The sequence below is a fragment of the Trichoderma gamsii genome (genome assembly GCF_001481775.2).
Source record: "Trichoderma gamsii strain T6085 chromosome Unknown Scaffold_3.2, whole genome shotgun sequence".
NCBI lineage: Eukaryota > Fungi > Ascomycota > Sordariomycetes > Hypocreales > Hypocreaceae > Trichoderma > Trichoderma gamsii.
In genome coordinates, this window is record NW_020171340.1 from 342245 (window position 1) to 368407 (window position 26163).

At 51.2% G+C, this 26163-nt stretch overlaps 9 protein-coding genes across 9 annotated transcripts; 4 read left to right on the plus strand and 5 right to left on the minus strand.

Annotated features, from left to right (window-relative positions):
* Positions 1–3122: 3122 nt before the first annotated feature.
* TGAM01_v201117 (guanine nucleotide exchange factor LTE1) lies at positions 3123–8609 on the plus strand (the record flags this gene model as incomplete). The annotated part of the gene is made up of 3 exons (XM_024548694.1): positions 3123–3535; positions 3602–7488; positions 7711–8609. The coding sequence occupies 3 exons, from the start codon at positions 3123–3125 to the stop codon at positions 8607–8609; spliced, it is 5199 nt and encodes a 1732-aa protein (XP_024406510.1).
* Positions 8610–10023: 1414 nt separating this feature from the next.
* TGAM01_v201118 (40S ribosomal protein S0) lies at positions 10024–11103 on the minus strand (the record flags this gene model as incomplete). The annotated part of the gene is made up of 3 exons (XM_018808674.1): positions 10024–10289; positions 10361–10809; positions 10934–11103. The coding sequence occupies 3 exons, from the start codon at positions 11101–11103 to the stop codon at positions 10024–10026; spliced, it is 885 nt and encodes a 294-aa protein (XP_018658099.1).
* A 408-nt stretch (positions 11104–11511) lies between these two features.
* TGAM01_v201119 (hypothetical protein) lies at positions 11512–12551 on the plus strand (the record flags this gene model as incomplete). The annotated part of the gene is made up of 2 exons (XM_018808673.2): positions 11512–11557; positions 11641–12551. 2 exons carry the CDS (start codon positions 11512–11514, stop codon positions 12549–12551), a joined length of 957 nt encoding a protein of 318 aa, XP_018658098.2.
* Positions 12552–12821: 270 nt separating this feature from the next.
* Positions 12822–14071, minus strand: TGAM01_v201120 (vacuolar ATP synthase subunit D; the record flags this gene model as incomplete). Its single annotated transcript, XM_018808672.2, has 4 exons — positions 12822–12905; positions 12962–13848; positions 13897–13985; positions 14040–14071. The coding sequence occupies 4 exons, from the start codon at positions 14069–14071 to the stop codon at positions 12822–12824; spliced, it is 1092 nt and encodes a 363-aa protein (XP_018658097.2).
* A 450-nt stretch (positions 14072–14521) lies between these two features.
* Positions 14522–16462, plus strand: TGAM01_v201121 (hypothetical protein; the record flags this gene model as incomplete). Its single annotated transcript, XM_018808671.2, has 3 exons — positions 14522–14556; positions 14640–14729; positions 14815–16462. 3 exons carry the CDS (start codon positions 14522–14524, stop codon positions 16460–16462), a joined length of 1773 nt encoding a protein of 590 aa, XP_018658096.2.
* A 1193-nt stretch (positions 16463–17655) lies between these two features.
* TGAM01_v201122 (hypothetical protein) lies at positions 17656–18918 on the minus strand (the record flags this gene model as incomplete). Its single annotated transcript, XM_018808670.1, has 3 exons — positions 17656–17946; positions 18068–18651; positions 18729–18918. The coding sequence occupies 3 exons, from the start codon at positions 18916–18918 to the stop codon at positions 17656–17658; spliced, it is 1065 nt and encodes a 354-aa protein (XP_018658095.1).
* Positions 18919–20281: 1363 nt separating this feature from the next.
* TGAM01_v201123 (hypothetical protein) lies at positions 20282–20587 on the minus strand (the record flags this gene model as incomplete). Its single annotated transcript, XM_024548695.1, has 1 exon — positions 20282–20587. The coding sequence occupies one exon, from the start codon at positions 20585–20587 to the stop codon at positions 20282–20284; it is 306 nt and encodes a 101-aa protein (XP_024406511.1).
* Positions 20588–22506: 1919 nt separating this feature from the next.
* On the minus strand, positions 22507–24739 carry TGAM01_v201124 (anaphase-promoting complex subunit 10; the record flags this gene model as incomplete). Its single annotated transcript, XM_018808669.1, has 3 exons — positions 22507–23017; positions 23093–23831; positions 24433–24739. The coding sequence occupies 3 exons, from the start codon at positions 24737–24739 to the stop codon at positions 22507–22509; spliced, it is 1557 nt and encodes a 518-aa protein (XP_018658094.1).
* Positions 24740–25275: 536 nt separating this feature from the next.
* On the plus strand, positions 25276–25791 carry TGAM01_v201125 (hypothetical protein; the record flags this gene model as incomplete). The annotated part of the gene is made up of 1 exon (XM_018808668.1): positions 25276–25791. One exon carries the CDS (start codon positions 25276–25278, stop codon positions 25789–25791), a length of 516 nt encoding a protein of 171 aa, XP_018658093.1.
* Positions 25792–26163: the final 372 nt, after the last annotated feature.

A 26163-nucleotide genomic window follows, 5' to 3' on the forward strand; every position in this document is an offset into this window, starting at 1 on the left:
ACGCCGGGTGGGTTCCCGGAACGGTGGCCGGGGGGATGGCGCCGGATGGGCGTGAAGAAGAAATATGTAGAAATGATTTAGGCCACAATTGCTGTTACTCTGTGAATGGTAATGTGAATATTATTACTACTATTATTACTACTACTAATACCAAAACGGAGTATGGAGTACAGTTACATGATATGCCTACGGTGTTGGGGAGGGAGATTAGACAGAGCAGTGACTGGGATCGCGGATGCGCATGTAGGTACGTAGATTTCCTGTTCGCAATGCGTCTCTTTGCACGCATCACCAGATGCCGTCGCTTGGCGGGGTTATGGGCCTTTAGAATAATTCGTCGCAGCTCGTGAGGAATATAGTATATACTTTATGCTCCAAAAGCTGATGTCACCTATTACTTCGTATCCATAGTACAAAAGCATAATGCACTTAGACACGGAGCTTACGAAGTACACTCGCTCTACAAGCGTGGCGTTGGGGAACAGAATTTACGCCAGTTCAGGACCAACCACATGGTCCAGCCCCTTCCTTTCTCGCCCAAATCTTTTCCAACTCTTCCCCTTTTCTCCCCTCCTTCTCTCTGATATCGCCCGCTGTGAAATTGCTTACCGCGCGGTAGTCAAAAGACAACCTTGAACCAGCTCAAATGCCGATGTTTGGGTGCTCATTTTTTTCCCGGATTGGGTGCCCTCGCGTGCTCGCCAGCTCAGCTGCCGTCGCTACCAGCGCCTTTTTCGACGAACTACGGAGCACGCAAGAAGCTGCTACCACCGCCTAGCAGTGCTTGGAGCTTAGCACCGAGTAGTGCCTCTGCTAGGAGTGCGCCATTCGCCTGTAAATCCTCTCGTTAGCCTAGGACGCCGCGGAAGACGGACCGCGCATGGCGGCCAGGGCGAGCCGACCAGCTGGATACTGGATGACGGCTTCTTACTGGAGGGAGCTGGAGGCAGGCGAGTAATGGCGAGGAAGCCAAGAAGCGCGCCTCGTAACGCAGAAGAAAATGGAATCAGTGCTACTATTGACAACTACCGCGAAGCATATATGGCCGCGCTAGCGGTTGTGAGGTGGTGGCCCTGGTGTTACCTATAGTAGTACCTAGGTAGGTACTGAGCGATTTGGCTTTTAAGCTTTGACGAGTGCGAGCCGATGATTTCTCCCGGAGTTCTGGGTCATTGTATTTTGTACCTGGTGCGTCAATGCTATTGTGCGCTTGAGGCGTTAATAGTGCCAGGCGCTAGCAGCAGAGAGGCTCTGTCGAGTATGCGTGCATGCATTGAGAGTCGTGCAACCAACAGCTTACAGCAGAAGCTGCTGAGGTGTGTGTCGCATCGCTGCGACGCAAGTCAGCACCATGACAGCATCGAATATCATCGACGCACCGAAGGTTTACAGCGCTGCCGCGACGATGCATGTATGACGTTGCGCCGGCAGCTTCACCCGCCGAGCTCTGCGCCCATCGCCATCTGCGCAAGCGGCCGGCTGTCGTGTGGAGAGGCGCAGACGCTCCCATCCGCTGCCAGGTCGGAAGCAGCCCTTGGCAGCGCCGATCCTGGAGTGCGAAACGCCGTGGTTGACGTGCATTGACGTCCACAGCGCCTGGTTTCGTCGAAGAAGTGCCAGTGCAGGCAGTCGATATTACGGAGCGGTGCATGCACTCTATCCCAGGCTCTTGGGCCGCGGCTTGCCTTGCCCCCTTCCGGGATCGCCAGTTACAGGACTTCGGAGCTGTCAGTCGCTTGTGCCTGTGCTTGTGATGCTTACACAATCGCCACGGAGCATCGTGTCTGGTGCCTTTACACGCTGCTGCGTACGTAGATTAGTGACATGTACCTACCTGCACGCGCATTCAACAGCGGTTCAGCAGCGATGCGACCTGTAGCAAAATGCGGGCAGCGAGCGAGGCCACCCGCCGGACGCAGCGAGTGCTTGCTTGCTCGCATCTCATCTCAATCGCACATGAAGGCGCATGGCCGCCCCCGCCCAGCGGCCAGGGGAGGCTTCGACCGCTGGAACCTAGACCTCGCCCCCCCGTCAGCCACTACGCGGACAGGCCTCTTAGCCAGGGTCAGGCCTCTGAGCGCGCGCCCTGACAGGCCCAAACGCACGCGGCCAACCCACTGTGCTTGGATCCTGCACGCACTAAGATTTGCCGGCGCAGGTACGTACCGGCCACGATGGCCTGCGCTCCCTCGCAAAGGCCTCGCCCGCCAAATTCTCGTCTCTCCCCCCAAGGCAAGGCGCCGGCCCTCGCGAGGCACGGCAGGGCAGAAACCCATCGGCTTGTGCCATCCCGGCCCCAACGAGGAACCAACGCACGACACTGCAAGATTGCAACCGCCAGAGATTATCTCGTCCTTCTCACCTGCAGTATCTCTACATACTGCTACATAACTACTACATTCTGCTACATACCGCCTGATTCGCACCTACACGACGACACGGCCCCGGAAGCTTCGAGTCCTGGTCTTGATCGCATTTGATCGCATCCCTGGCTCCCTGTCTTGCTCTTTCTCTGCTCCCGCCGCGGTGATGCCTGTCTGCGCCTGTCCTGCCCTGTGCCGTGGCTTCGCAAAGTTTTGACCACTCGCCGCCTCAACCTCCCGATCCAAGACACAAACACGAGCCGCCATCGCATTGACGCCGCAACCTTAACTCGACCGACGATACACGATTTCATTCGATACGACGCGAGAACCATATCACCCCGATACGATTCCAAGCTACCAAACGCAGAGCGGTGCGGGCGAGGCCGACTGTCTGTCTGCTCTGGACCGTCCTCCATTTTGTCCCTGCATGGCGTCAGCTGGTAAGTACAAACTTGCCTCGCTCGCTCTGTCCTTGAGCTTCTGCCTTGACTCGTCTCTCGGCCTGCTTGGCGCGCATCGGTTGCCACCACCGGTTTTCAGGTCCTCCGCCATTTGTGCCGGATTGCCACGCTGTTGGACGCCGTGCCACTTGTTGTCGCGACTCGATACGACTGTCATCTCCCTACTTCAAGAATATTCTCTCTCTTAAAAACCAACAATTCTCAGTGACTGACAGTTTTTCATCCATTTCTGTTTTTCCAGGAGCAATAGCTTTGAGCAGCACGAGCTCTTTCCTGCCATAGCATTGGATGGGCCATGGATGCCGCCGAGCCTCCCCTTGTGGCGGCCCGGCCATCCTACGGAATGCGGCCGAGGCCGTCGACCAAGCGGCGCAAAGTAACACCACTCAAGACATCACATATCATAGCTCAAGGTGCTGGAACACAAGATGATATCAACGGCAAGTCACCAGCCTCTGGGGACTTATCGGACGCGAAAGATGCGTCACCGCCAAAACCATCAACCAGGGTTATGCGAAAAGCCTCAACTACTGGACGACCCATTGTGCCCCTGACCGAGCAGAAATCACTGGATAGGACATTGTCAAGAGGAAAACGGGATGGAGAACCTGACGGTTGGGATATTGCGCCAGACGGCACCTCCGCCGGTCGCCAAGGGCGTCAGTTCACTGTTGCCAACGTCGGGAACAATGGCAAGCTTTTTTTACGGTATGGAAGCGGCCGAGCTTGAACTTGGATACCGAACTCGCATAGGCTAACTCCTACTATTTCCAGACCCTCTGTCCGGCGTGCAAACAAGAGATATCCCCAGCCAAATTTCACCTTTCCCATAACACCACCTGGAACTGCTGGACTGGAGGGAGTTTATCCAGACAACCTAGACGAACCGCCTAAATTGACGACGGATCATCACGAAGATCAATTCACCCCGACGCCGAGGACCTCGATCATCCCCCCACAATACGTTCCCAATACTAGTGGCTTCGTATCAACTACACAACACCGTAGAGCGGTGTCGGATGGTACGATCCGCGACTTTAATTCCCCCACAAGTACCGATGCGGATGGGTACAGAATAGTCATCACGAAGCCGCCTCACGAGGCCGGCCGGCCCAAAACAGCGGAGAACCCAACCGATCTGGATATTGGCGGTATTCCAACACTCAATATTAACATCCCATCGTGGAAGCTAGGGACGCCTCGGTTTTCTATTAGAGGTACCCCGATGCTTAGAGGCTCGTCCTATGCAGCCACCGATGAATATCGATCTGCTAGTCGCTCCTCTCTGTACCATTCTTCAGAAAGAAGCCTCGGCGGGCCGCTCTCTGGCACCAGGCCAAGACCTAGTTATCTGGTTATCCCGAAACTTCGCTTTCCGCGAACATCACATGCCTCATCACAAACATCAACTCGTGTACCACGGCCTGTGCCCTCCACATACGCATCTGCACATCTTGTCATTAGGCCAGCCATGTATGATGAGCTTACGTTCAAGCCTGCTTGTGATGATAAATCAATTGTGCGGTACTCCCCCAACGGATCCGTAACTGCAGCGACACCTTCTCGACTTGTTGCCGAGATCACATCTCCAAGCTTCCTGGACTATGAACTCATCTCAGATTTTTTCCTGACCTACAGATCCTTTCTGGAGCCTCAGATCCTCCTCCAGATGCTCATGGCGAGGCTCGTATGGGCTTTGGAACGCACTGACGAGGTTGGGATGATTGTTCGGGTTCGAACTTTCGTCGCCATGCGACACTGGATCCTCAACTACTTTGTCGACGACTTTGTCCTGGACTACAATCTTCGGCTCCTCTTCTGTATCTTGCTCAACGACTTTGTCGACGAGCTATCCCACGATATGAACCAGAGCAGAGTTCCGCTCAAAATTTTGGCAGAGCTCAAAAAGTGTTGGCGACGGATATGTGCTCATTATTGGGATGGCCCCGAATTTGACGATGGCCTTGAACCTCTAGTTCCAATTGCGCCAGGAGGCATTGCAGGATATAGAGATCCCGACTTGGATCCTTCTTTCTGGGAAATACAAGGAATGGATCAGCCACAGTGGCGTGCCGTGGCAGGCATCCCGCAAGGATTGAGCGACGAGACCAACCCAAGTGAAACTGTTCCCAAGGCGGCCAGCATCGGAGAATTCGTCGTGTTGGACGATCGCCCAGGGACTCCTGAGCACCAGATCATCACCACCACGACACCAGCAAATGGCCCGTCTTCGCCTCTTAGTATAGCAAGCATGGACATTGTGTCTTGTTCCTTTCCAAGCAAGAATGTGAGGTCTCTGAATCCAAACTCCAGTCAACCTCTTGCAGCTCATCCGGTGTACTCGACGTCTCCTATCCTCCCGCCTGGAGCTATTGCTACTACTCCCAAAGCGCTTGCTGGCAAGCGCGTTCGTCCGGCGCAAAGCCACAAGCGCAATAACAGCACCACTGACTCTTTGAGAGATCATGGCTCCGATCACTCCTCATCACACGATGTCGACCTTCACATGATTCTGCAGTCTGCCGGAAACCTTGTTCGAGGCAACATTCTTCCACCCGGCCAGCCTTTTGTCGATATTGAAACTGATTCAACCACTGGTGACCGCAACAGGCAGACCACCATCTTCCAGCCTGCGTCTCGCCACGTTACCAAAGATCGCATCTTTGGAGTTGCCATGTCGGGATCTGGAATGAAGAAATTCCTGGGAGGCGTACGGCGCGCATTGAACAATCGTGGGCAATGGTCGTCCGGATCGCATTCGAGTTTGCCCGCTGTCACTTCTCTGAGTGCTCACAACATTGCAATGGACCGATTGCCCGCAGCGACTATTATCGCCCAGACTGGCTACGGCCCGACCAGCACTCGGCCGCCAGTGAGAATCGATCTCCTTGGGGCTGAGGTGGCCGAAGATTTCAAACAAGCCATCCGTGAAGAAGAGGAAGCTGCCGAAGTAGAACGATTTGGTGCACCCCGACCGGCACCAACCGCCGTCCATGGACCTATGGATTATTCTGCCGCACATATGGAGTCCACCACAGTTGATAACTTGCTACAGGATAGGGGGCTACGGCCTATGAGCGATATGGGTCTTACCAACGGAAGCAAGTCTATTGTTATTATTGACGACACGGTGCCGGGCTTGCGTGACAGATTGCCTTTGAACACTTTCAACCCCAATCCTCCTGTTGTGGGATTGTCAGCGGGCTCTTTTCTAACTGTCGGCGGCGATCCAACTCCTCCAACAACGCCGCCCGCGCAGCTGCTCGCCGGAACAATACGCAGGTCATCATATCTTCTCGATCAGCTCATCAGCCCGCCATCAGAGGAATCTTTGCCCCCTTTCATACCGGACATGGCAACCTTGGGCCGCACCCACAGTGTAGGGCCATCGGAAGATGCAAATCGACTCTCCACATCAACAATGCGCCGCGGTACTCTACGGCACCCACCTCTCAGCCGTGGAGCGCTGCAATTTCATAAGAGGAACCAGTCTACAAACGCTCAAAAGTCAGACTACTCCTTCAGACGCCATGCCTCATTTGGCAGTCATCTTGAACGACATTCCACAGCTCGAAGCTTTGATGCCACCACAGACTCGTCCATGCTTGATAGAGAATATGAAGCCCCTGCCCCTGAGCCTCCCCGTGTGCTTCGCAGGCGTCCTGGTGGATATCTAAGAGCTGCTGCTAACGTGGGCGGCATGGATAACCAACCTGTGGTGCGGAGAACTCAGTCCGTTGGGTCCCTAACAACTTATACCGAATCTGTCAGGAGCTCCTACCTTCTCGGTACTCACCCAGAGCAGGACGATGACGAATGCAGCTTTGCTGGAACGGAAGACCATCCCCGTGGGAGACAGGAAATATTTTCTGTTGGCCAGTTGACTGAGAAGCCTCCCAAGCGGAATTTGTCCTTGTTTAGTACACATTCGTCCAAGCCCATTATGCGTCCCTCGTTTGAGATAGAAGCTCGAAAATTGGCGCAGATTCCTGATGAGGATGACGGTGGCATTGAGTCTGCATTGCTAAAGCTCGAGGGCAGATACCAACCGAAGCCAAGATCATTCGAACGGCTTAACCAAATGGCTCTGATTGACGCACAAGAATTTGGTGGAAGGGCGGCGGCTGCGGCGGCAGAACCTTATATTAGCCAAGATGAAAGCCAACACAGTGAAACAAGTGGCATGGATAACGAGTATTACGGAACCCAAGATCGAGATTCCTCTGGAGACAAAGGAAAGCAGCCACTCGAATTTGAATACAGCCGGAACACCATAACAACCCGGAGCAGGGCAGCTACACTTGAGGCGCGCTCGTTCTTGAGCGGCGACTCAGACGAGTCATATTGCTCAATACCTCTACTTGACCGGGGCTTGACAGATGATGGCCGAAGCATAAAGGGAGTCTCTGAATGGACTGACCGGTCTGTTCTTCGAGGCTCATCAGACGATGACGTTGTAGCTTCGGATATTCCCATAGCTCTGCGCATCTCTAAGCCTCATCTTTCTTACGACTTTGTCGAAAAGACAGAGAGTATTGAGAGGATACGGCCTGGCACGACAATTCCTGCGCCAGCCGATGATCGAACTTTCTTGGAAGACGCTAGCATTGGTGGCTCAGATCTTTCTTCTGAGCTTACTCCCTCTGAAGACGAAGATGCAGGTAACGTGGACAAGAGAACGGGTGTATTTTCTATCTCATCCCAACCACATCCGTTCGGAGACCCTATTGCTTCGCCTCGATCAGATTCCTCTTCTGCCCCGATGACGCTCGCTCAAGCTTTAGCCATGAGTCCAATAATGATGAGTCCGGTGATGATGAACACGGAGAGAACTCTCGATCCGGATCAAGTTTGGATCAGCAAACCCCTTCCTCTCACTCCAGATAGATTCCAAGACTCTTCCTACATGGCTGAACCTAAGCATGTCCTAGAGACCCCGCGGGCTAATACCACTGAAGCTCTTCATTCGGTACCTCAGACAGAAGTACCCAACACCCTCAAATATTCAATTCATTTGCCGTTCATCCTGGCGTTTGACTCTGATACCCTGGCGCAGCAATTCACTCTTATAGAGAAAGATGCTCTGAACGATATTGACTGGAGAGAGTTGATCGACATGAATTGGAAGAATGCTACTAGCAACGATTCTCGCTCGTGGGTTGACTTCTTGAGAAAGACTAATGCTCACGGGGTTGAAGTTGTTATTGCTCGATTCAATATCATGGTCAAGTGGGCGATTTCTGAGATTGTTCTAACTCAACACGTCGAAGAAAGGGCTCGATGCATCATCAAGCTCATTCACATCGCAGCACATTGTCGGCGCTATCGCAATTTCGCTACTCTGGCGCAGCTTACCATCGCCTTGTCTAGTGCCGAGGTCTCCCGTCTATCCAAGACGTGGGACCTGGTTCCGGTCAAAGACCAAAACACGCTGAGCGAGATGGAGGCCCTTGTGACACCTTCTCGAAACTTTTACAACCTCAGAGCGGAAATGGAGAGCGGTTCTGATGGAGGATGCATTCCGTTCGTCGGTATCTACACGCATGATTTGCTATTTAATGCACAGCGCGCTTCTGAAATAGCCAGCTCACCGACCACTCCTCCGTTAGTCAACTTTGAACGATGTCGCATTGGGGCAGCCGTGGTCAAGACAATGTTGCGACTGTTGGAAGCCAGCACTCGGTACACTTTCCAACCAGTCGAGGGCATAACAGAGCGATGTCTTTGGATGGGCGCGTTAAGCGACGAAGAGATCCAACGACGATCTAAGACGTTGGAATAGGCGAGGCCTTTTGGTTTTTTATGTTCCTCAGCCAATTGATCATCTTTTCCTTTCAAAGGTCGATACCACGAATTTTTAACATATAACACAAGCAGTCCACACACTCTCAACTGCAACTCAACTTCTCGCCATACACACAATACTTTTCAACGTTTCTTATGCACCTCCTTTGTCCTTTGTCAGCTCTGGCATAGAAACTACACGACATCACATTTAATCGAGACATTACAAGACTTCTCATTTGTCACAGCAGCAACAGTCTGCAGCATAAGAAGGGGGAAAAAGTGGAAGATCATTTTTTACCATTGACGACTAAAACTATAATAGCGTGGCATGATTCTCTTCGCTGCCCTTCATCTACATACCTTTCTATTTGTTTTATTCTTCGTCTATATAAGAGGCATTCGCAAAAGTCGATACCACATAACGCACTTCAAAATCGGATGCACGAAAAACACCGGCTAGCACCGATGTTGCCATCACTATTTCTACTACTTTTGTCCAATATTTGGCTACTACCTACCTACACTTTGAGCAAGACTCCTTTTCCTTTACTCTGTTGACCAGGCTATGAATTTCTTATCAGTTGTTCTTGTATTAATCCTCTTGCTTTCTTGACTCCTTTTATTCATCTTTTGCATGATGACTGCTGTCTTTTTCTTTTTCTCTTTTTTTCCTTTTCTTTACCGGCGTGGGAGTAATAAGAAGGATATAACAAACAGGATGGGGAACACTTTAGATACCAATCAATACTGGAGGGCATTGTGGATAAATTTGGGATGATTAGCGTATAGGGACATATATATACAGCTTTTTGTTTGAAAGATGGAAGTATATATAAATCGACACTCGGCTGAGACCGGGTTGCATATAGAAGTTAAAAGAAATTCTCTTTTTAAAATGGTTTGCGGACAGCAAGCTCAAGTACCTGACGTGAGTTATTCGTTAATACAGTAAGTCACTCAACACCGCAAATGGAGTTTAGAGTAGACAATATTGGTGCGAAATAACAATTTAAGGTTTGTTTAAGATCTTTTTTTCTTTTCACTACTGGTCGACCGGCTGTTTAAATAAAAGGCTTCCCTATGTGCCACTGCAAAAAGAAATCAGAGACATTGAGCGAGGTAACGATCAAGTCCACCCCAGCGGCCGCACAGGGCTTTCCCTCTTCCCTCCCTTTCTGATGAGAAAGAAGGAAGAGTATCTTTCCCTCATCAGTGCTGCACACTTAGACCCAAATTCCGAGATCCTTCCACCGTTGCATAACAAGCTCGCCCACAGAAACCCGCCTCCATTTTTTGTGTTGCCCTTGATGTTGATGATCAAATCGCCAAAATTACCATCCCGAAGTTTCTCCTTCTTGTGCAGATGCTGCTTGAGCGTCTGGGACTGCCTCGACAGCTCCAGAGTTTTTCTACCACTGGCTCTCCTTGGCGGTCTCGGTGGCCCACTCCTGAGTGCCAGAGGCGGCCCAGTCCTGAGTAGGGGCGGCACCGGCACCGTCCCAGCCGGCGGCGGCGGTGGTGGTGGCACCAGCGAAGCCGGGAGCGGGAGCGTCCCAGTCACCAGCACCAGCGGCGGGGAAGGCGGACTCGACGGCAACGGGAGCCTCCTCCTCAGCGCCGGTGACGAGCTTCTCCTCCTCAACCTTCTCCTCGGCCTCGGCCTCAGGATCGCGGTCTGTTTTGCGAGTTAGCTTGAGCTTCTAAAGAGCAAGAGGAAATTTTGTCAAAAAAAAAAGAAAAACGTACAGAAGTACAGATCAACCATGACGTCCCAGGGGGTCTCGCGGTTGAAGATAGTGCCACGGAGGCGGAGGACCTCACGGGCAAGGAGCCACCAGACGGTACCAATGGCGTGGCGACCCTTGTTGTTGGTAGGGATGGCAACGTCGACGTACTCGGTGGGGGAGTCGGTGTCGCAGAGGGCAATGACGGGGATGTTGACGTAGCTGGCCTCCTTGATAGCCTGGGCGTCGGTGCGAGGGTCGGTGACGATGATCAGGCGGGGCTCCTTGAAAGAGCGGGTGATGTAGTTGGTGAAGCTACCGGGGGTGAAGCGTCCAGCGATGGGGGAGGCACCAGTGTGGCTGGCGAACTTGAGGACGGCACGCTGACCGTAGGGACGGGCAGAGATGACGCAAATGTCGGCGGGGTTCTCGATGGCGGCGATGATACGGGCAGCGAGGACAATCTTCTCCCTGAAGTCGTTCGTGTTAGTGACAAAGCTTCCAATTGCTCCAATTGCTCCTAATTCTCTTCCTCTTCCGGTATTCCTTTTTTCTCGACTCCTCCTACTCCTCCGTCTCCAAAGAAAAAACGCACCAGGTCTTGCCAACGTTGAGGACGTTCACACCATCGACACGGGTCTTCCACAGGTAGGACTCCATGTGCACCTGGAGGTTCTTAGAACCCAGGTGGCACTGGGCCGCCAGGAGCATCTCGATGTCCTGGCTGGTGGCATTGAAAATGGACGGCAGGTTAGCGGGAGCCATCTTGACTTGAATTCTTCCTTCGGATGGGTGGGGAGAAAGTTTGTCGTTGAAGGAGGGAGAGAATTCCGGCGATGGGGGGGCTTCGACGAGTTTCGTGCAAAGTTTCGCAAAAGTTCGCGAGGGCAAAAGCGGACCTTGAATTTTTGCCAAAAATGTGTGCGCTGCAGCCCTGAGGGAGCTAGTACCAGATAGGGCTAGCTGATTTTCGCTCGTCTCGAGGTTCCGAAGAGGGGTCTTGAATTTTCACGTGAGAAGATGACTAAGGAGACGTATGAAAAGGCGGGGCCTTTTCTACTGAGTAGTCAGCAAGATTGATATCGGGATGGGAAATTTTGAATGGCGCCGTGGAGGTGGGTTGATGGATAGCACTTCATCCCGCAGAAGAGAAGATCAGCTGCTGGAGCAACAATGCCGCCCAGAATAGATCTGTTACAGCGACTAGGCACAGTCAATTGTAAGGTCTTCATCTTTCATACCATTGTTCTCCCAAACAGAGATGATGGCCTCGGATTTGTTGTCGCTAATCGAGCTTGTTAGTGTGCCTACGACCTTCAACAACACCGGCAACACAGGCCTTCTTGCCCATCGTTCAAAGGGCCAATCTCTCTCTGAGAGAGAGGAAGAAGAAGCAGAAGCAGGATCCGTACAAGTGGGCACAGGCACAGCAGCGCAAAGCCGCCAACCTCAAGCGACAGGACGAACTCTTGAAGAAGCGAGACGAAGAATGGGGTGATCCCGTAAAAGGCAGACTGACGCCGTTTCTCGAGTCTCTCGATTCAGCCGGCCAGAACTCGGTGACCAATGTACCCCGAGATGCAAGCGGAAATGCTCTCGAGGAGCCGCGAGAGCTGCCCACGACGCCCGGCCTGCGCAACCATTTCCTTACCGATGCGGAGCTCGAAGATGCCGTCAAACACGCCTATGCCCTGACGAAGCCCATGGTCGGCGTTGTAGAATCACAGATGGACCCTACTACGGAGGAGGAGAGGAAGCAAGCACACAAACAGAAGCACCAGAAAGCCGTCGAGGCGCTGAAGCGAATCACAGCCCTGAGCAACGGCAGCGCACGGGATCGATTCCACGCAAACGTACGACGCATCGTTGATGAGTTTGGACGCCACAACACAGACCAAGTCCTCAAGCCTAAGCCGCTGTCCATTTCACCAAACACCACGCCGATGCCTGGCCGTGCTGGACCGGATACCGGCAGCTCCGAGGTTCAGATTGCTATTCTGACCGCAAAGATCAGATCGGTGTCGGAGGCACTGGCAATCAACCGAGGATACAAGGATGTACACAACAAGAGGAACTTGAGACTACTGGTGCACCGGCGCCAGAAGCTGTTGCAGTATATGGAGCGAAAGGAGAGAGGTAGCGAGAGATGGACAAACATGCTTGAGAAGCTAGGCCTCACACCAGCAACGTGGAAGGGACAGATCGATCTGTGAGGGCAAGGAGAAGAAAAAAAAAAAGACAAGACCCAAAGGATAAAATACTGTAGGATAGTTAAGCATCTGTATATGTATAGTAGAGCCTGTTAGAGGATGCGTGATTGCCCACATCAATCGTTCGCCTCTTCCATATGCGCCTAATCTGAATGAACCCTTCCCATTGCAATTGATACGAAACGAAATAGAAGGAAGAAAAAAGAAAACAGCCAACATTATACTACACTCGCACGCTGCTCAAGATAAGTACATTATTAGTCCGTGCGCCGCTTAGAAAACGCTAATAAAGTTTCCGATGCGATCTTTCTGGTTCTGGGCTATGCACTCAGCAATCCATGTTATGTTGCGGATTTCCTGTATTCAGTTAGTACCATCATCGCTTCAAACGGGATTACGAGAAGATCACGTACTTGTTCTCTAAGCTTCACCCACGCATAGACAATGGCATAGGTAAACTGTCGCGTAAACGCATCCTTGGAAATCTCCATCTCCTTCTGGTAAAACATGTCTTCTAAGCTCTTGCCGTCGGAGGAACCACCGCCCATGTTGCCGGGGCCGCCGGAGCCGCCCAGGGATACAGCATCAAAAAAGGTCTTGTAATCATGAACGCCATCAACTGCAAGACGCACGCCCTCAACATCATCTGCTCGAGAGAGCATCAATGTTCCCTCGGGATACAGCTTTCCAAAGGTCGGGTACAGCTTGTTGCGGTCTGCCTTGGTCAACTCGGTGCCGAAAGAGTTCAAGGTGATGTTGATGGCTCGGCGGTCTGCTTCAAACTCGAGGATGTTAGACATGACCTCAGCAGTAGGCGTTCCGGCCATCTCGGAGTGAGAATTGACGAATTTGTAAAAATCCTCAAGGTAATTCTTGTAAAGGGTGTTTCGGACGATTTCGATGTTGAGCTCATCCAAATCTTGGTGGCTGAGACTGCCCTTGAAGTATGGGGCGAGCGGAGTCTCAATCAACACGCTGTTGTAGAGCTCTTCAACGTTGGTCGCGACGCATAGCACAGGCATAGTCTCAAACCATCCCAGCGGGTGGCATCTTTCCAGGAGCTCTCGGGTATCTCGTTCGTGCAGGGTGCCGGTGATTAGCAGGGCGACGTTATCAATCATGTAGCCGTACGTCACGTAATCCATGAACTGAGCCAAGGCGCCCGTAGCATTGGCGCGAACATATCGGAATTCTGAGATGAGCTTGTCTGTTGTCTTTGAAGCAAGCGCAGATGTTGATGGGTTTGGAGGAAGGGATGCGAGGAAGTCGCCGTAAGCAGGGCCAAGCTGCAGCTTCAGGTCTGAGAGCGTTAACAATAGGAAGCTATCCAACATGAGCTCATACATACCATCAATGGTCTCGCATTGTGTCAAGTTGTTGTAGGCTGGGGTCGTTAGAAGGCTGTTGCGGTAACCGCGAACAATGCCCTCGATGTAGCTGCAAACCCCCGTCAATAAAGCTCAACGGCGAGGCGTCTCAACAAAGGCTCACCCATTGTTCACGTTGAATAGAAGGCCTTCCATCGTATTTTGCTTCGTATATGGTCTGAGGTACGTAAGACGGTCGAAAATGGTGGTCAAACGAGCGGTGACGCACGACAGCGGCGATGTTGTAGGAGCTGGCTCAGCGTATCCTAAAGTCCTTGCTTTCTCGGGACTACTTCTGCATGGCCGGCGAGCGAGACGCAATCGCAGTGACACAGCTTCGCACGTGAGTGGTCCAGAAGCGTTCCGGAATTTCTGTAGCGCCGGCGCCCGGAGGCCCATCCCACTTAGAGGCATTAGCACCAATGCAGAACCAAAAAATTTGGAGTGGAGACTCAAGCTTCAACTAAAAAATTTCCCAAACTCACTTTTTGTTCGGCCTCTTCCCTGAATCCTCACGCACACAACTCTCTCAATTGGGATTTGGGAAGACGAAGGAACTCCATTAGACAAGCGCCGGAGTCCTAGAGGGAGATTCAATTATTCAACATGTCTCTCTTCGTTCTTGCAGAGACGCCTGCAGGGTCAGTTTTCGAAGCCATCCGCTACCTATTCCTCGCCATGATCGATGATCGCGTGTAATGGACTTGGACTGACAGAATTGCAGCTATGGCCTGTTGAAGGCGAGCGATAAGAAGATGCTCAAGAATGCCGATCTTGCGGCTGAGCTGGGAAAGCCAGAGCGCTTGATTGAGATGTAGGTCTTTCTCTCGGCGTACCCAGCCTCTACGATAAATTTTTCTTTGTTCCTGCTTTCCATGCTAACGAGTGGTCGCATACAGGCTGAAGCTCAAGAAGTTCGTCAAGTTCGACAGTGCCGCCATGGCTCTTGAAGAAGCCGCCGCCGTTAGCCAGGGTCAAATCCCTCCTCTGTTGACCTCACTGTTGGAAGATTTGCAGGCTGAGAAGAAGGCTTCATTGGCTGTTGCCGATCTGAAGCTGGGCACAGCCATTTCCAACCTGCCCGGCCTCAATGTCACTCCTGTGGCTGGCTCCGACACAATGGACCTTTTCCGTGCCGTTCGCGAACACGTTTCGTCCCTTATTCCTGGTCTCGACCAAGACGTCCTTGACCGCATGACCCTTGGTCTTTCGCACTCAATGTCCCGACACAAGCTCAAGTTTTCGGCCGACAAGGTTGATTCGATGATTATTCAGGCCATCAAGATGCTTGACGATATTGACAAGGAGCTCAACGTTTACGCTATGCGAACAAAGGAGTGGTACGGATGGCACTTCCCCGAGATGGCCAAGACCCTCAATGACAACTTGGCCTATGCTCGTGTTGTTCGATCCGTCGGCATGCGAGATAACTTCAAGGATGCCGACCTTTCTGACATCCTTCCTGAGGACGTTGAAGTCTCTTTGAAGGCGTCTGCTGAACTTTCTATGGGTGTCGAGATCACTGAGGATGATTTGAAGAACGCCGTTGAGCTCGCGGACCAGGTTATTAAGTTTACCGAGTACCGAGCTCAGCTCACTTCTTACCTGGAAAGCCGAATGCGCGCCATTGCCCCCAACCTGACTGCCCTTGTTGGCTACCTCGTTGGTGCCAGACTCATCTCTCACGCCGGTTCCGTCCTCAGCCTGGCCAAGGCCCCCGGTTCCACCATCCAGATTCTCGGTGCCGAGAAGGCTCTCTTCCGCGCTCTCAAGACAAAGAAGGATACACCCAAGTACGGTATCATGTACCACTCTTCTCTCGTCGGCCAGGCTACTGGCAAGAACAAGGGTAAGATTGCCCGTATGCTGTCTGCCAAGGTTGCCCTCGGTCTCCGTGTGGACGCCCTCGGCGATGACGACGAGGAGGACGATGAGCAGCGTGCTGCCCTTGGTCTCACCAACCGAATCAAGCTTGAGAACTACCTCCGCAGACTCGAAGGCAAGGCTGCCCTGCCCAAGGGCACCAATGTCACTCCTTCTGGAGAAATTGTTTCTGCTGGACAGTTCAGCCTGAAGGAGACTGGCCGATATGCCGTTGACGCCGACGGTGTGGTCGACCATGACATGGCCGACGCAGACGCCGAGCCCGCCACAAAGAGCAAGAAGTCCAAGAAGCCCAGAATCGAGGTCGTCGAGGAGAAGGACGTCGATATGGAAGACGCCCCTGAAGACTCTGATGACGACTCCGATGAGGCCTCCGTCAAGAAGCTCTCAGAAAAGGAGTACGAGCGCCTGGCCGATCTTTCTGGCATTTCCGTCAAGAAGTTCAAGCGAAAGTACGAGCGCGGTGATATCCAGCTCGGCGAAGATGGCAACCCCAAGGTCCTCAGCAAGAAGGAGCTGAAGAAGCTGCGCAAGACTGAGAACAACGATGAGCCCGCTGAGCCTTCACCAGAGAAGAAGAAGAAGCGAAAGGCTGAAGACGGTGAGGCCGAGTCCAAAAAGGACAAGAAGTCCAAGAAGAAGCGTGAATCTCTCAGTGCTTAGATTGCTTCGAAGAAACGCCGACTCAATTGAACAATATGCATATGTGTGCTCACATGCTTTTACATATATGCACAAAACATCACTAGAGAAACGGCATCATCTATCGGAGATATACAAGACAAAAAAAATCTAAGATGACGAAAAAAAAATCTAGAGAGGGAAAGCATTACAAAAAAAAGCGCAATAATTTCTTCTGCTATCTCTGCGAAGTAGGTCGCAAAAAATTGGACCCGCATCGGCTTGGATGGGCTCATGATATACCGATGAGGTGGTCATGTAGATATGTGATACCTGAGATTTCTTTTTATATGAGAGGCTTCCGGGCTATCTGTCACTGTTAATATGGCTGGCGTTGGGGGAGGGAAACAAATCTTTTCTGGCACAGGCGTGGTTTGGTCTTTGTTTGCTACAACTGTCTGTTGTTTCAATTTATTGTATTTTCTTTTTATTTAAACTTGGCTGTCGCCATGGGCGTCCAGCAGAAGGGAGGAACCGAAAGAAAGGTATGGAAGTGACGTATTTCCAGGAACTTGCTGTCTAGGTCTTCAATCAAAAAATGTTCTTGATCAATCATAATGGAACTTCAATAAACGTGACGGGATGTGACTTGATTTCCAGAAACTTGCTACTTTGACCTCTAATCAAAGGATGTTCTTGGTCAATATTAATGGAAGTTCCCTAGATACTGAACAGCTGTGACATCCATATACATTTCTGTTAATATGCTTTAAAAATAAGCACAAAAGAGACACGTAGAGATAAACCAACGAACCGCAATTGGAATATAATTAATTACTAATATTTTGCCATTCTTCCGTCACTCTCCTCCTCTGGGTATCTTGGGTATCATACAAGCCAAATGTCCATCCTTCTCATCCCAAGATCCACACCCAAAGCCCAAATGGTATCATAACGAGCGTAAAAAAAAGCATATCAGACCTGTAACAATCAAAGCGTTGTGCAGGCAGAGGGTATAAACAAGTAAATCGAAAGCAATAGATCGAGTCGCGATGTCGAAGACGCAAAGGCGAGACAAAGATTTAGTGAGGTGTTTCGAGGGTAGAAACAGTGATGGGCGTTTTTGAAAACGATGGAACACACGGGTATGTCGCTTCTCGAAATCAAGTGGACCACGCTAAACCACCAAAGCCACCTCAATAGTCAGCAGCAGGCCTTCATGTAAGGCACGACGACTAGAAATTTTCCACGACGCGAGCGTTCATGGCTTGTTGGAAACCTGAGTCCTGACCTCCAAAATCGCGAGTATTCCCGGCGGTGCTGGTGCTACCTTCGCCGGATTGGATATCGCCCAGCGCAGCATTCATAGCAGCTCCATTGAGGGGCTGGTTGTTGCCAGGCAAAAAGATGACCTTGCTGTTGGCGGACTTGGCCATAGCCTGCATAGCCTCGAGATAACGGATCTGCATGGCTGGCGCAGAACTCAAGATGTCGGCGGCTTGGCGCATCAGCTTGGCGGATTCAACCTGAAGAAAGCGTCATTGTTAGTCACTTTTATGTAACACTTTTCACGTATATTGATGGCAAAGACCGCTTTTTAGGGGAAGAATGGCAACCACAGCCATATGACAAAACCGTAATCCTTACCTCGGCCTTGGCGGCGATGATCTTGCTTTCACCGATTCGCTTGCTTTGGGCAGCCATTGAGAGCGAGTCTTGCAAATCTTGGCTGAAAAGAATATCCTTGATGAGCATGCTCTCAACCTGGACACCCCAACCAGCAGCAACATCCTCAATGATTTCTCCAATAGACTGTGCGATTTCCTCGCGGCGCTCGATGACATCCTGAAGAACACGGGCACCAACAACGTGACGAAGGGTGGTCTGGGTACGTTCAACAAGAGCTTGACGAACGTTGGAAATACCAAAAGCGGCCTTGTGAGGAGACACAATGTGATAGTAGATGACAGAGGTCAAGCGCAAAGTAACATTGTCCTTGGTCATGCAGGTTTGCTCAGGTACCTCGGCGATTTGAATTTTAACGTCGACTTGAATGAGCCTCTCGCTGAGGGGATTGACCTTGACCAAACCGGGATCGACTGCTTTATAGAACCGACCGAACTTGGTGACGAGACCGACTTGACCCTGGTTGACGTGCTTGTAGGGGTTGGGGCAGATGATGCAGCAAGGAATGGCACCCAGAGTTCCAATGCATGAACCGAGAGTGTTGACTATGAAAGAGAAAGAAAGTTATGTTAACATACGCCGCAAAGGATCAAAGATATAGACAAAGTGAGTTGCGACATACTCATGCCGCCATACCAGCCCTTGGGGTTGGCTTCGCTTCCAACCACAGCGGCATAGCTTTTCTGAAGGTCTTCTCCTGAAGGTGGCTTGACTGTCATCTTATTCTGGGGCTGAAAGCCGGGGGGTGAGAGGCTATCGACATCAGCAGCCTTGGAGGAGCTGCCGTGGCCAGCGCCGTTGACAGCAGACATGATGGCGGTGTTGGTGGTTTTTCGAGGTGGCGATAAGAAAGCCGCAGTGTGCTTGAAGAGAAGAGGAGTAAAAATTTGGCAGAAATGACGGAAAATGGACAAATCAATGCTGCATAGATGCGATCCAGTAGGTGGAGTGAGCAGTGGGAAGGGGAAGACGAGCTTGGGGAAGGGATGCTGAGCTGATCTTATACAGTAGCACCACTGCTGGGTTGGTAGGTCTGTGTCCTGTTACTGTTTACTAGCAGCTTGGGTGGTGTGGCCGCATTCCAGGTCCGTCGACAGCAGGAGCACCCCAGGAGTGGGGCCGGGAAGTTGGGGTAGGCGCTGGGCAGTTTGGCAGTCTCATGGGAGAGAGACAGAAGATGGAAGGCGAGGAACAAACAAAGTACTCTGTACAAGCGAGGCTCGAAGCCCTTGGACAATGGAAATGGCGTATCCGAATAAGGTAGAGTGCACTTGGGCATTGCTGCTTTCCATGGACAATGCAGTATCTCATACTTGGATTGCCTAAAAGAGCAGCTCTAGGTATCGCAGACCATACCGCCGCTCAGTAACGATAGGACGAGCCGCAAAGGGATACTGCAGGGTCCCCTACACAGCCTCGTCATCGCCATCGCATCACCTGCGCAGCTCTCAGCGGTACCTTTGCTTTCTATGTGTCCTCTCCCTCTCCTCTTTTGATCTGCTCCAAGTGTGCCTGTATGCATGTACCGGCTACTTCACATTCGCAATGAGGAAACAGCCGATCAAACCCTGTCGAAATCGTTCCGCCGATGCGCGTGTGCGGGTGGAGCCGCCACACTCGGCACCGCATCGCCGTGCGGGGAGGCGAAAACGCAGCGGCCTGAAGGGTCCAAAGCTCTGCTGGATGTATTTGCAATTCTGGATGCAAGCTGCACGGCTAGCGCAACGCTTCAGCACACCCTCTTCTGGCTTTCCCTCTTTGGGTGCTCACGCTGCGCTGCGTGCGCTGCTTGCGCTTCGCTTCGGCCATTGCTCTACTGTAATCATGGTGTGACGTGATGGACTCGTTCCGGTCGGTTTCAACGAGCGACACGCACGGAGATGCAGCCAAAGCCATGCAGTGCGACACATCTTGTTTCGAAACCCCCACTAGGCGATGGATGGCATTGTTTCTTTCTCCGCGCTGCCTCGGCTGGGGATTTGTTTGATGAGAGCGCCAACTGTGTTCACCAACAATAGCGCTGATAGTACTATTCATAGAAGCTGGATTGGGGCTTTCACAGCATAGCACTGTGCTGATGGATAGTCTCTAAGCTATAACAGCCAGTCATGTTGTCAGCATATGACAATGCCCCGAGCCAGCGATAATTCCAAAGGAAGCGAGCATAACAGGTTATCATTCCCTCAGGCGTTTCCTCAGCAGACAAGACGGTAGCTTGATCGCCCTAATTCCCGCCACCCACTTTTGGTTCCAGACAAAAGCCTCGTCCAAATCGAAGCCCCATCCGTTCAATCGGAATAAGCCCCAAGAAACTTCTATTGGAGCAGGTCCCAACAGGCTTAGGTTCATCCAGTCTAGGACGGAGCAGCCAGGATCCGTTTCACGGACTACTGCGCCATCGAGCCGAAATACCCTGGACCAGGGCATGGACGTCATGAAAGCCTCACTTTTCGAATCCTCTTGATGACCGAATTGACGCATCTTGCTAGATAATTGTCGGCCGCATTGCCGTAGACCACAGGCACCTGACAATTCCTCCTTGGTTATGGATCTAGCTCCAGTTGAAGTTGGGCACGATCAAGAAAGAGCTCAAGGAGGCATCATGCACTTGCACCCAAGCTAAGTGTCACCGTCTTCGATACGCAGTGCTGTCACAAATGCATGTTAGTAATTGCACTGCCTCATTTCTCCATATAAACGCTCTTGGAGAGCTGCACTCCCCGGTCGGAACAGTGAAAAGAACTCACCGCTAGAGACAATACAGCTTCACGTGGTGCAGTCCAACATTAAGAATTCAATGCTAGAATGGAAGAAATATTGGGGCGCGGAATCAATCGCTAGAATCGCCCCTCTCCTCCAGCAGCTCTCGCACAGCACCCTTTTAGCACCAGCAAGTGCTGATGCCTGCTGATCACGCACCGGATCAACCCAAGACAGAAACCCCCGATCCCAGCAGCGCCATGCCTTGCGATTTGCTCCGGCGCCGCGTTTCCAGAAGCCTTCTGTTTCTGGCCGGCTGTACCAAATACACGTACCTACACTACTACCTAACCTCCTCCCAATCTGTAAACGACCGATATTGCCATTGATTGCTGGGCCGACTTGAGCGTTTTTCTCTTCTTCTTCTGCTGAGCCCTCTCTTTTTGATTTCTTGTATTGTAATCAAAATCCTTCGCCCTGCAGAGCCACCATCTTTCTCCGTTTCTTATATTGTATAAGCCTCTGCCAAGCCTTTATTTGATGGGGCCTTGGCGAGTTACCGCATCTGGAGTTGAAGAATGGGCAGTTTAATCCACTTTGGCGCTGGATCCATACATGTACAGAAACATCCCAGCTCAAAGCCAACAACTTATACGCGCACAAGCGGGGAGTAGCAAGACAAAACAAAGGGAATAGTTTATCTAGCACCTCAACTTAGTAGCATCAGTAGCCCACGACATAGCTAGAGCCCTGGATAGTATACTTGGGGTGCTGAATATCTTTTTTTTTTTTAAATAGAGAAAGTCTCATTATTTATACGACTCCATTAATATGAATAATACTTACTTCATCGCAAGATCTCTTTCAACTTACCTTTCTACTGCTGCAATGCTTCTGTAATTTCACAGGGAGCCAAGCTATTATCACCACGCCTAAATCTTGTTCCAGGCTGGTGGCCACATCCAATGTTGCCACCCGAAGAACTAACTCATCAGCTCATGTGTGCCTCGTACTATCTTTGTCGTGAATACTCTATCATAGATTCAACCCCTTTGTAGATCAGGCATATTCGGATCAGCCACACAACAGCATCACTTGACATCAATGAGACCCACACAGGATACTGTTGCTTTCTACCTCTCCTGCTTCGCAGCTGGGTAGCTGAACTGCGGCGGGTTGCAGATAGGCAGTTTGCAAGGCATACCCTTAATGCATGCCAAGGATGGCAGTGCTGTCATCGGATAAAAAAACGAGTGTCCTACCATGCCGTTCATTATCCGTGCCGCCTAATCTCCCGCGTTATGAACTGGGTTTCTCAAAAGAGTCTCGAAGATCAAAAAAGGGGGGCTGGTGCATAGCCCTCTAATAAAGCAAGGGGTACTGAATAGTACTTGTAGTATAATACACGTGGATGTAAATGGTAGGGCAATTTGGAAAACAAAACTCTAATAAGTCATTTAGCCATTGTACAGATTGTTAAAAGCAAGCTACATATCCTCATGCTCAACTCCATCCATAACCCGTTTTTGTCTTTCCTCCAGATGATACCATCTTCAAGCGAACCAAAAAAGAAATCCATTTTTTTTATCACACCCATATCCGTAACTTTTGTGTTCTCTCCCTTTCTACCAAGTCCAAAGCAAACAAAAAGTCGTAATTGATCATATTCTCTTTCCCCGACAATGAATCGCACAAGGTTATTATCGAATCTCCGCATCTCGCATGAAATCAGGAAGTGAGAACCCCGTCTCACTACTCTCGAGTCTTGCTGCGGCCAATGTTTGGGCGATGTCCTCTAGTCTAGCAGCAGCTTGATTTTCGGTGAGACCGCTCGTATCGACTGAGCTATCCGGCTCGCTGGGCTGCACCGCATCAGCGTCAAAGGCGTAAATCTTTATGCCGCGAAGATGAGTGTCTTTGCCGTTTTGATGATTCTCAAGTATCTGCATTTGCAACACCCAAGACACAAGGGTGTTGCCATCGGGTTCGCCACCAACCCCTGCAAGTGGTACTTGTTGCCAGCCCACAGGACTTTCCATGTTCATGGCAGCGAACTGAATAAGGTTGTTCTCGCTCGTACCCGATTTGAAAATGATTTTCGTAGGAGTGTAGGATTCATCCTCATTATAGTCGACGTAGAAGCGAATGTCTCGGATACCCACTCGTTTGACAAAGTAGATGGTGAGCTTGTGAGGCTGTGGGCCATCTGATCTGAAAAGACACAAAGTCAGAAATCAGCCAGGCAGGATGAAGGGGTAGAGAAGAAAAAGATGTAGGTAGTCTTACTGCCAGTATGACGTCAATTCGTCACTTCGAAGCTGTTCAACTCCATTGCCTGGCTTATGGCTGCTCACTGTAAACTTTCCCAAGTTTGAAATCTCCTTGAGGCCAAAGACAGCGGGGTCTATTATTGTCAATGGCTCTTCCTCCTGCACTTCTTCAACCTGATCGTCACAGTTGTCCGCGGCGTTTTCATCAATGTCCTCATTCTCGCCCAAGCTCGCCTCTTCATCGTCGTACTGGCCCTGAGACATGGCATCATCATCATCGTAGGTCATCTGATCCGCCTGCTGTTCCAGGACCGCTGTCATGCCTCGCCTTGTCATTCCCAAATGACTGAGATCTGCCTCCGAGTCGGAGCCGGTGCCATCGCCATCGCCAGAGCCATCGCTGTCAAATTGCAGGCTTAGGCGATTGGTGGCACTTCTGCGAGTAGCTGGACCCATGTTAGCGGTGCTAGATTGACGAATTCCACTGCGCTGTCGAAGCTGTTTGCGGCGACGCTTTTTCTGCTGGGATGAACACAAGAGCGATTGCAAGAGCGACAGCCGTTTAATCTCTCTGGTTTGGTGAGCCACTCGATGGGAAATGGCCTGCACCGTGGCATCACAATTCTCTTTATCTGGAGAGGGAAACGGTCTGAGGACCGACTCTCTGCGATTGAGAATGGCGCCAGTAGAGGAGATGGAAAGCGGCTGTAGGGGGCGGCGATTGCTTCCACTTGGTCTGTTGTAGGGAGGTGAAACTTGACAAGAAGGCAGGTTTTCCTGAGGCACTTCTTCCCAAGGCTGGAGGGCAAGCTGTACAAGAGACATGGTTGAAAAACGAGCGTGAGTGGGCGACTTCGCCTTGGCAAAATGCAAATGAATGAATGAATGAATGAATGTATCCCCGTAATTTTGGGAAATGAGGGCAAAACAAAGGCAATAGAAGGAAAGAATGAGCGAATGAATAAATGAAGGAATGAATAGAGGTCAGAATTAAAAGAGTGGCAGCCTCTTAATGTGAGAAGGACAAATGAAGGAAGTAGAGGGAAACCACAAAAAGAAGAACACCATAGATTGCCAAGGCATGATACTTCAGACGAAAAGTTGCCAAAAAAAAAAGTTATGAGGAAGAGTGCTTGTCGAAGCTAGGGCACTGCCATTGTAATAGTCCGAGACGGAGAGGCATGAAGTCATTGGCAGGTCACGCCAAAGTGAGGGCGCTAGATGTTCAAATTCAACAGCTTCTGCTCTCTTATATAGGTAGAAACACTTGCTCCTCATCTTACTTCAAAAGAGGCATGCATAAGAGAACAAGAGAAAAGAAATAGATCGGACATTTTAACAATAAATGCAACTCACATCTATGCAGTCGGAATGGATTAGGTGGTGGCTCCATCTCGCGCCTCCTCCCGTGATTGCTGTGATTGCTCTGGTTGCTCTGGTTGCCGTTGTTGCTGCTCTCCGGCGTCTGGTGAGCGCCAGCTGCCACAGCCAGGGCCGCATCAGGCGTTACCTGGACCTGCACGGCCTGTCTGCGCGGATGGCTTCGGCGGTGATGCGTTGCCGCCTCGAGCTCCAGCTGGGCCTGGGCTTGGAGCTGGGCCTCTTGGCTTGAGGCGACTGAGGCTGCATGGCGGGTTCGTCTGGAGCCGCGAGGGACGTCCATAGTGAGCCCGTCATGGTACAAGTGCACTAACAAGACAAACAAAGCTCACGACCTGGTAGCGATGTAGCGTTGCCATGTGCGATCATGGGGGTCACGTGACCGATTTGGCAAAGGATGAACATCAAGAACTCAGCTCAACAACTCAACAACTCATCTTCGAGGTTTCATTCTATAATACTCGCTGAATAAAATGGTTTTCAGACCAAATAAAGATGCACAAACAATTAAACTTCATCTTGTGGCAACGCTGTTGTTGTGTACTGCAACTCCTCCTCTCAGTCATGGCTATTCCATATAAATCGCTGTTAAACAACTTCCACCAAAATAAACAATGAACATCCCATGCAAGAACTCGATCAAGTCGGCACTTGCAATGCCAATCCATTACGCCATATCCCATTCCAAAGCGAGTCTTCATATGAGCAAGTGATTGTCATAGAGTTTCGTTTGCACCGTCGAGATAGGCACAGGGCTGGTTGTTAACAACATGTAGGCACAAGTACATAGCCCCTGGTCGATAGAATGCACGTTTGTCTATGCCGTCTCTTCTGCGTCGCTTACGCTTTCCGCAGTTGGCGCCCGGCTATTTACTGGTGTCACAGGCCCTCCATCCTCCTTCGCGATCGCGTCATCGTTTTGGTGTTGATCCTGCTGCTGGCCCTGCTGCTGGCCTTGGTATCCGCAACGTTGTTGGCCTTGGTGCTCGTGTTGCTGCTGACTTGGGAGTTCGCGTTGCCGGTACCCATGATGGTCAAATTGCCGATAACCTTGAAGCTGGCGTTGCTGGTGACGAAGTTGGCTACGAAGTCGACCCTGACGTTCGCGTTCCTGTCGGTATTGATGCTCGCGTTCCTGTTGGTCTTGAAGTTCGCGTTCTTCTTGAGCTTGACGCTCGCGTTCTTCTTGAGCTTGACGCTCGCGTTCCTCTTGAGCTTGAACTTCGCGCTGCTGTTGGCCTTGAAGTTGGCTTTGGTGTCGGTCTTGAAGTTCACCCTGCTGTGGGCCTTGCTGTTGGGTTTTCTGATTGTTCTGCTGGAAGGCCCGCTGAATGATCTCTGCAAGGCTTTGTCTGTGACGCGGAAAAGCACTATCGACGAGGAATTGTGTCTCTGCACTAGGCACTTCTCGAGGCTCACTCTGCGTTAAGTCTGCAGAGCTGGGAGTGGCATTGCTCTGTGGTGCAGGTGTTTGATCTACTGGGCGAACGACTGTTTGGGTTTCATCTTTGGGAGCATCAGCAGCAGCTTCATTCCGAAGAATGCCCAATTCTGCACCCGATTCTTCGTCCCCTGGGTTTTCGGCTGCCTGATTGCCATGTCGAAGCCGGCTCCATCTCTGCTCCAGTTTCGCCCACTGCCTGGCCCATCTCTCCGAGATCTTCTTTGAGAGTTGATACTTTCTATCGAGGATCGCCTAGATCGTAA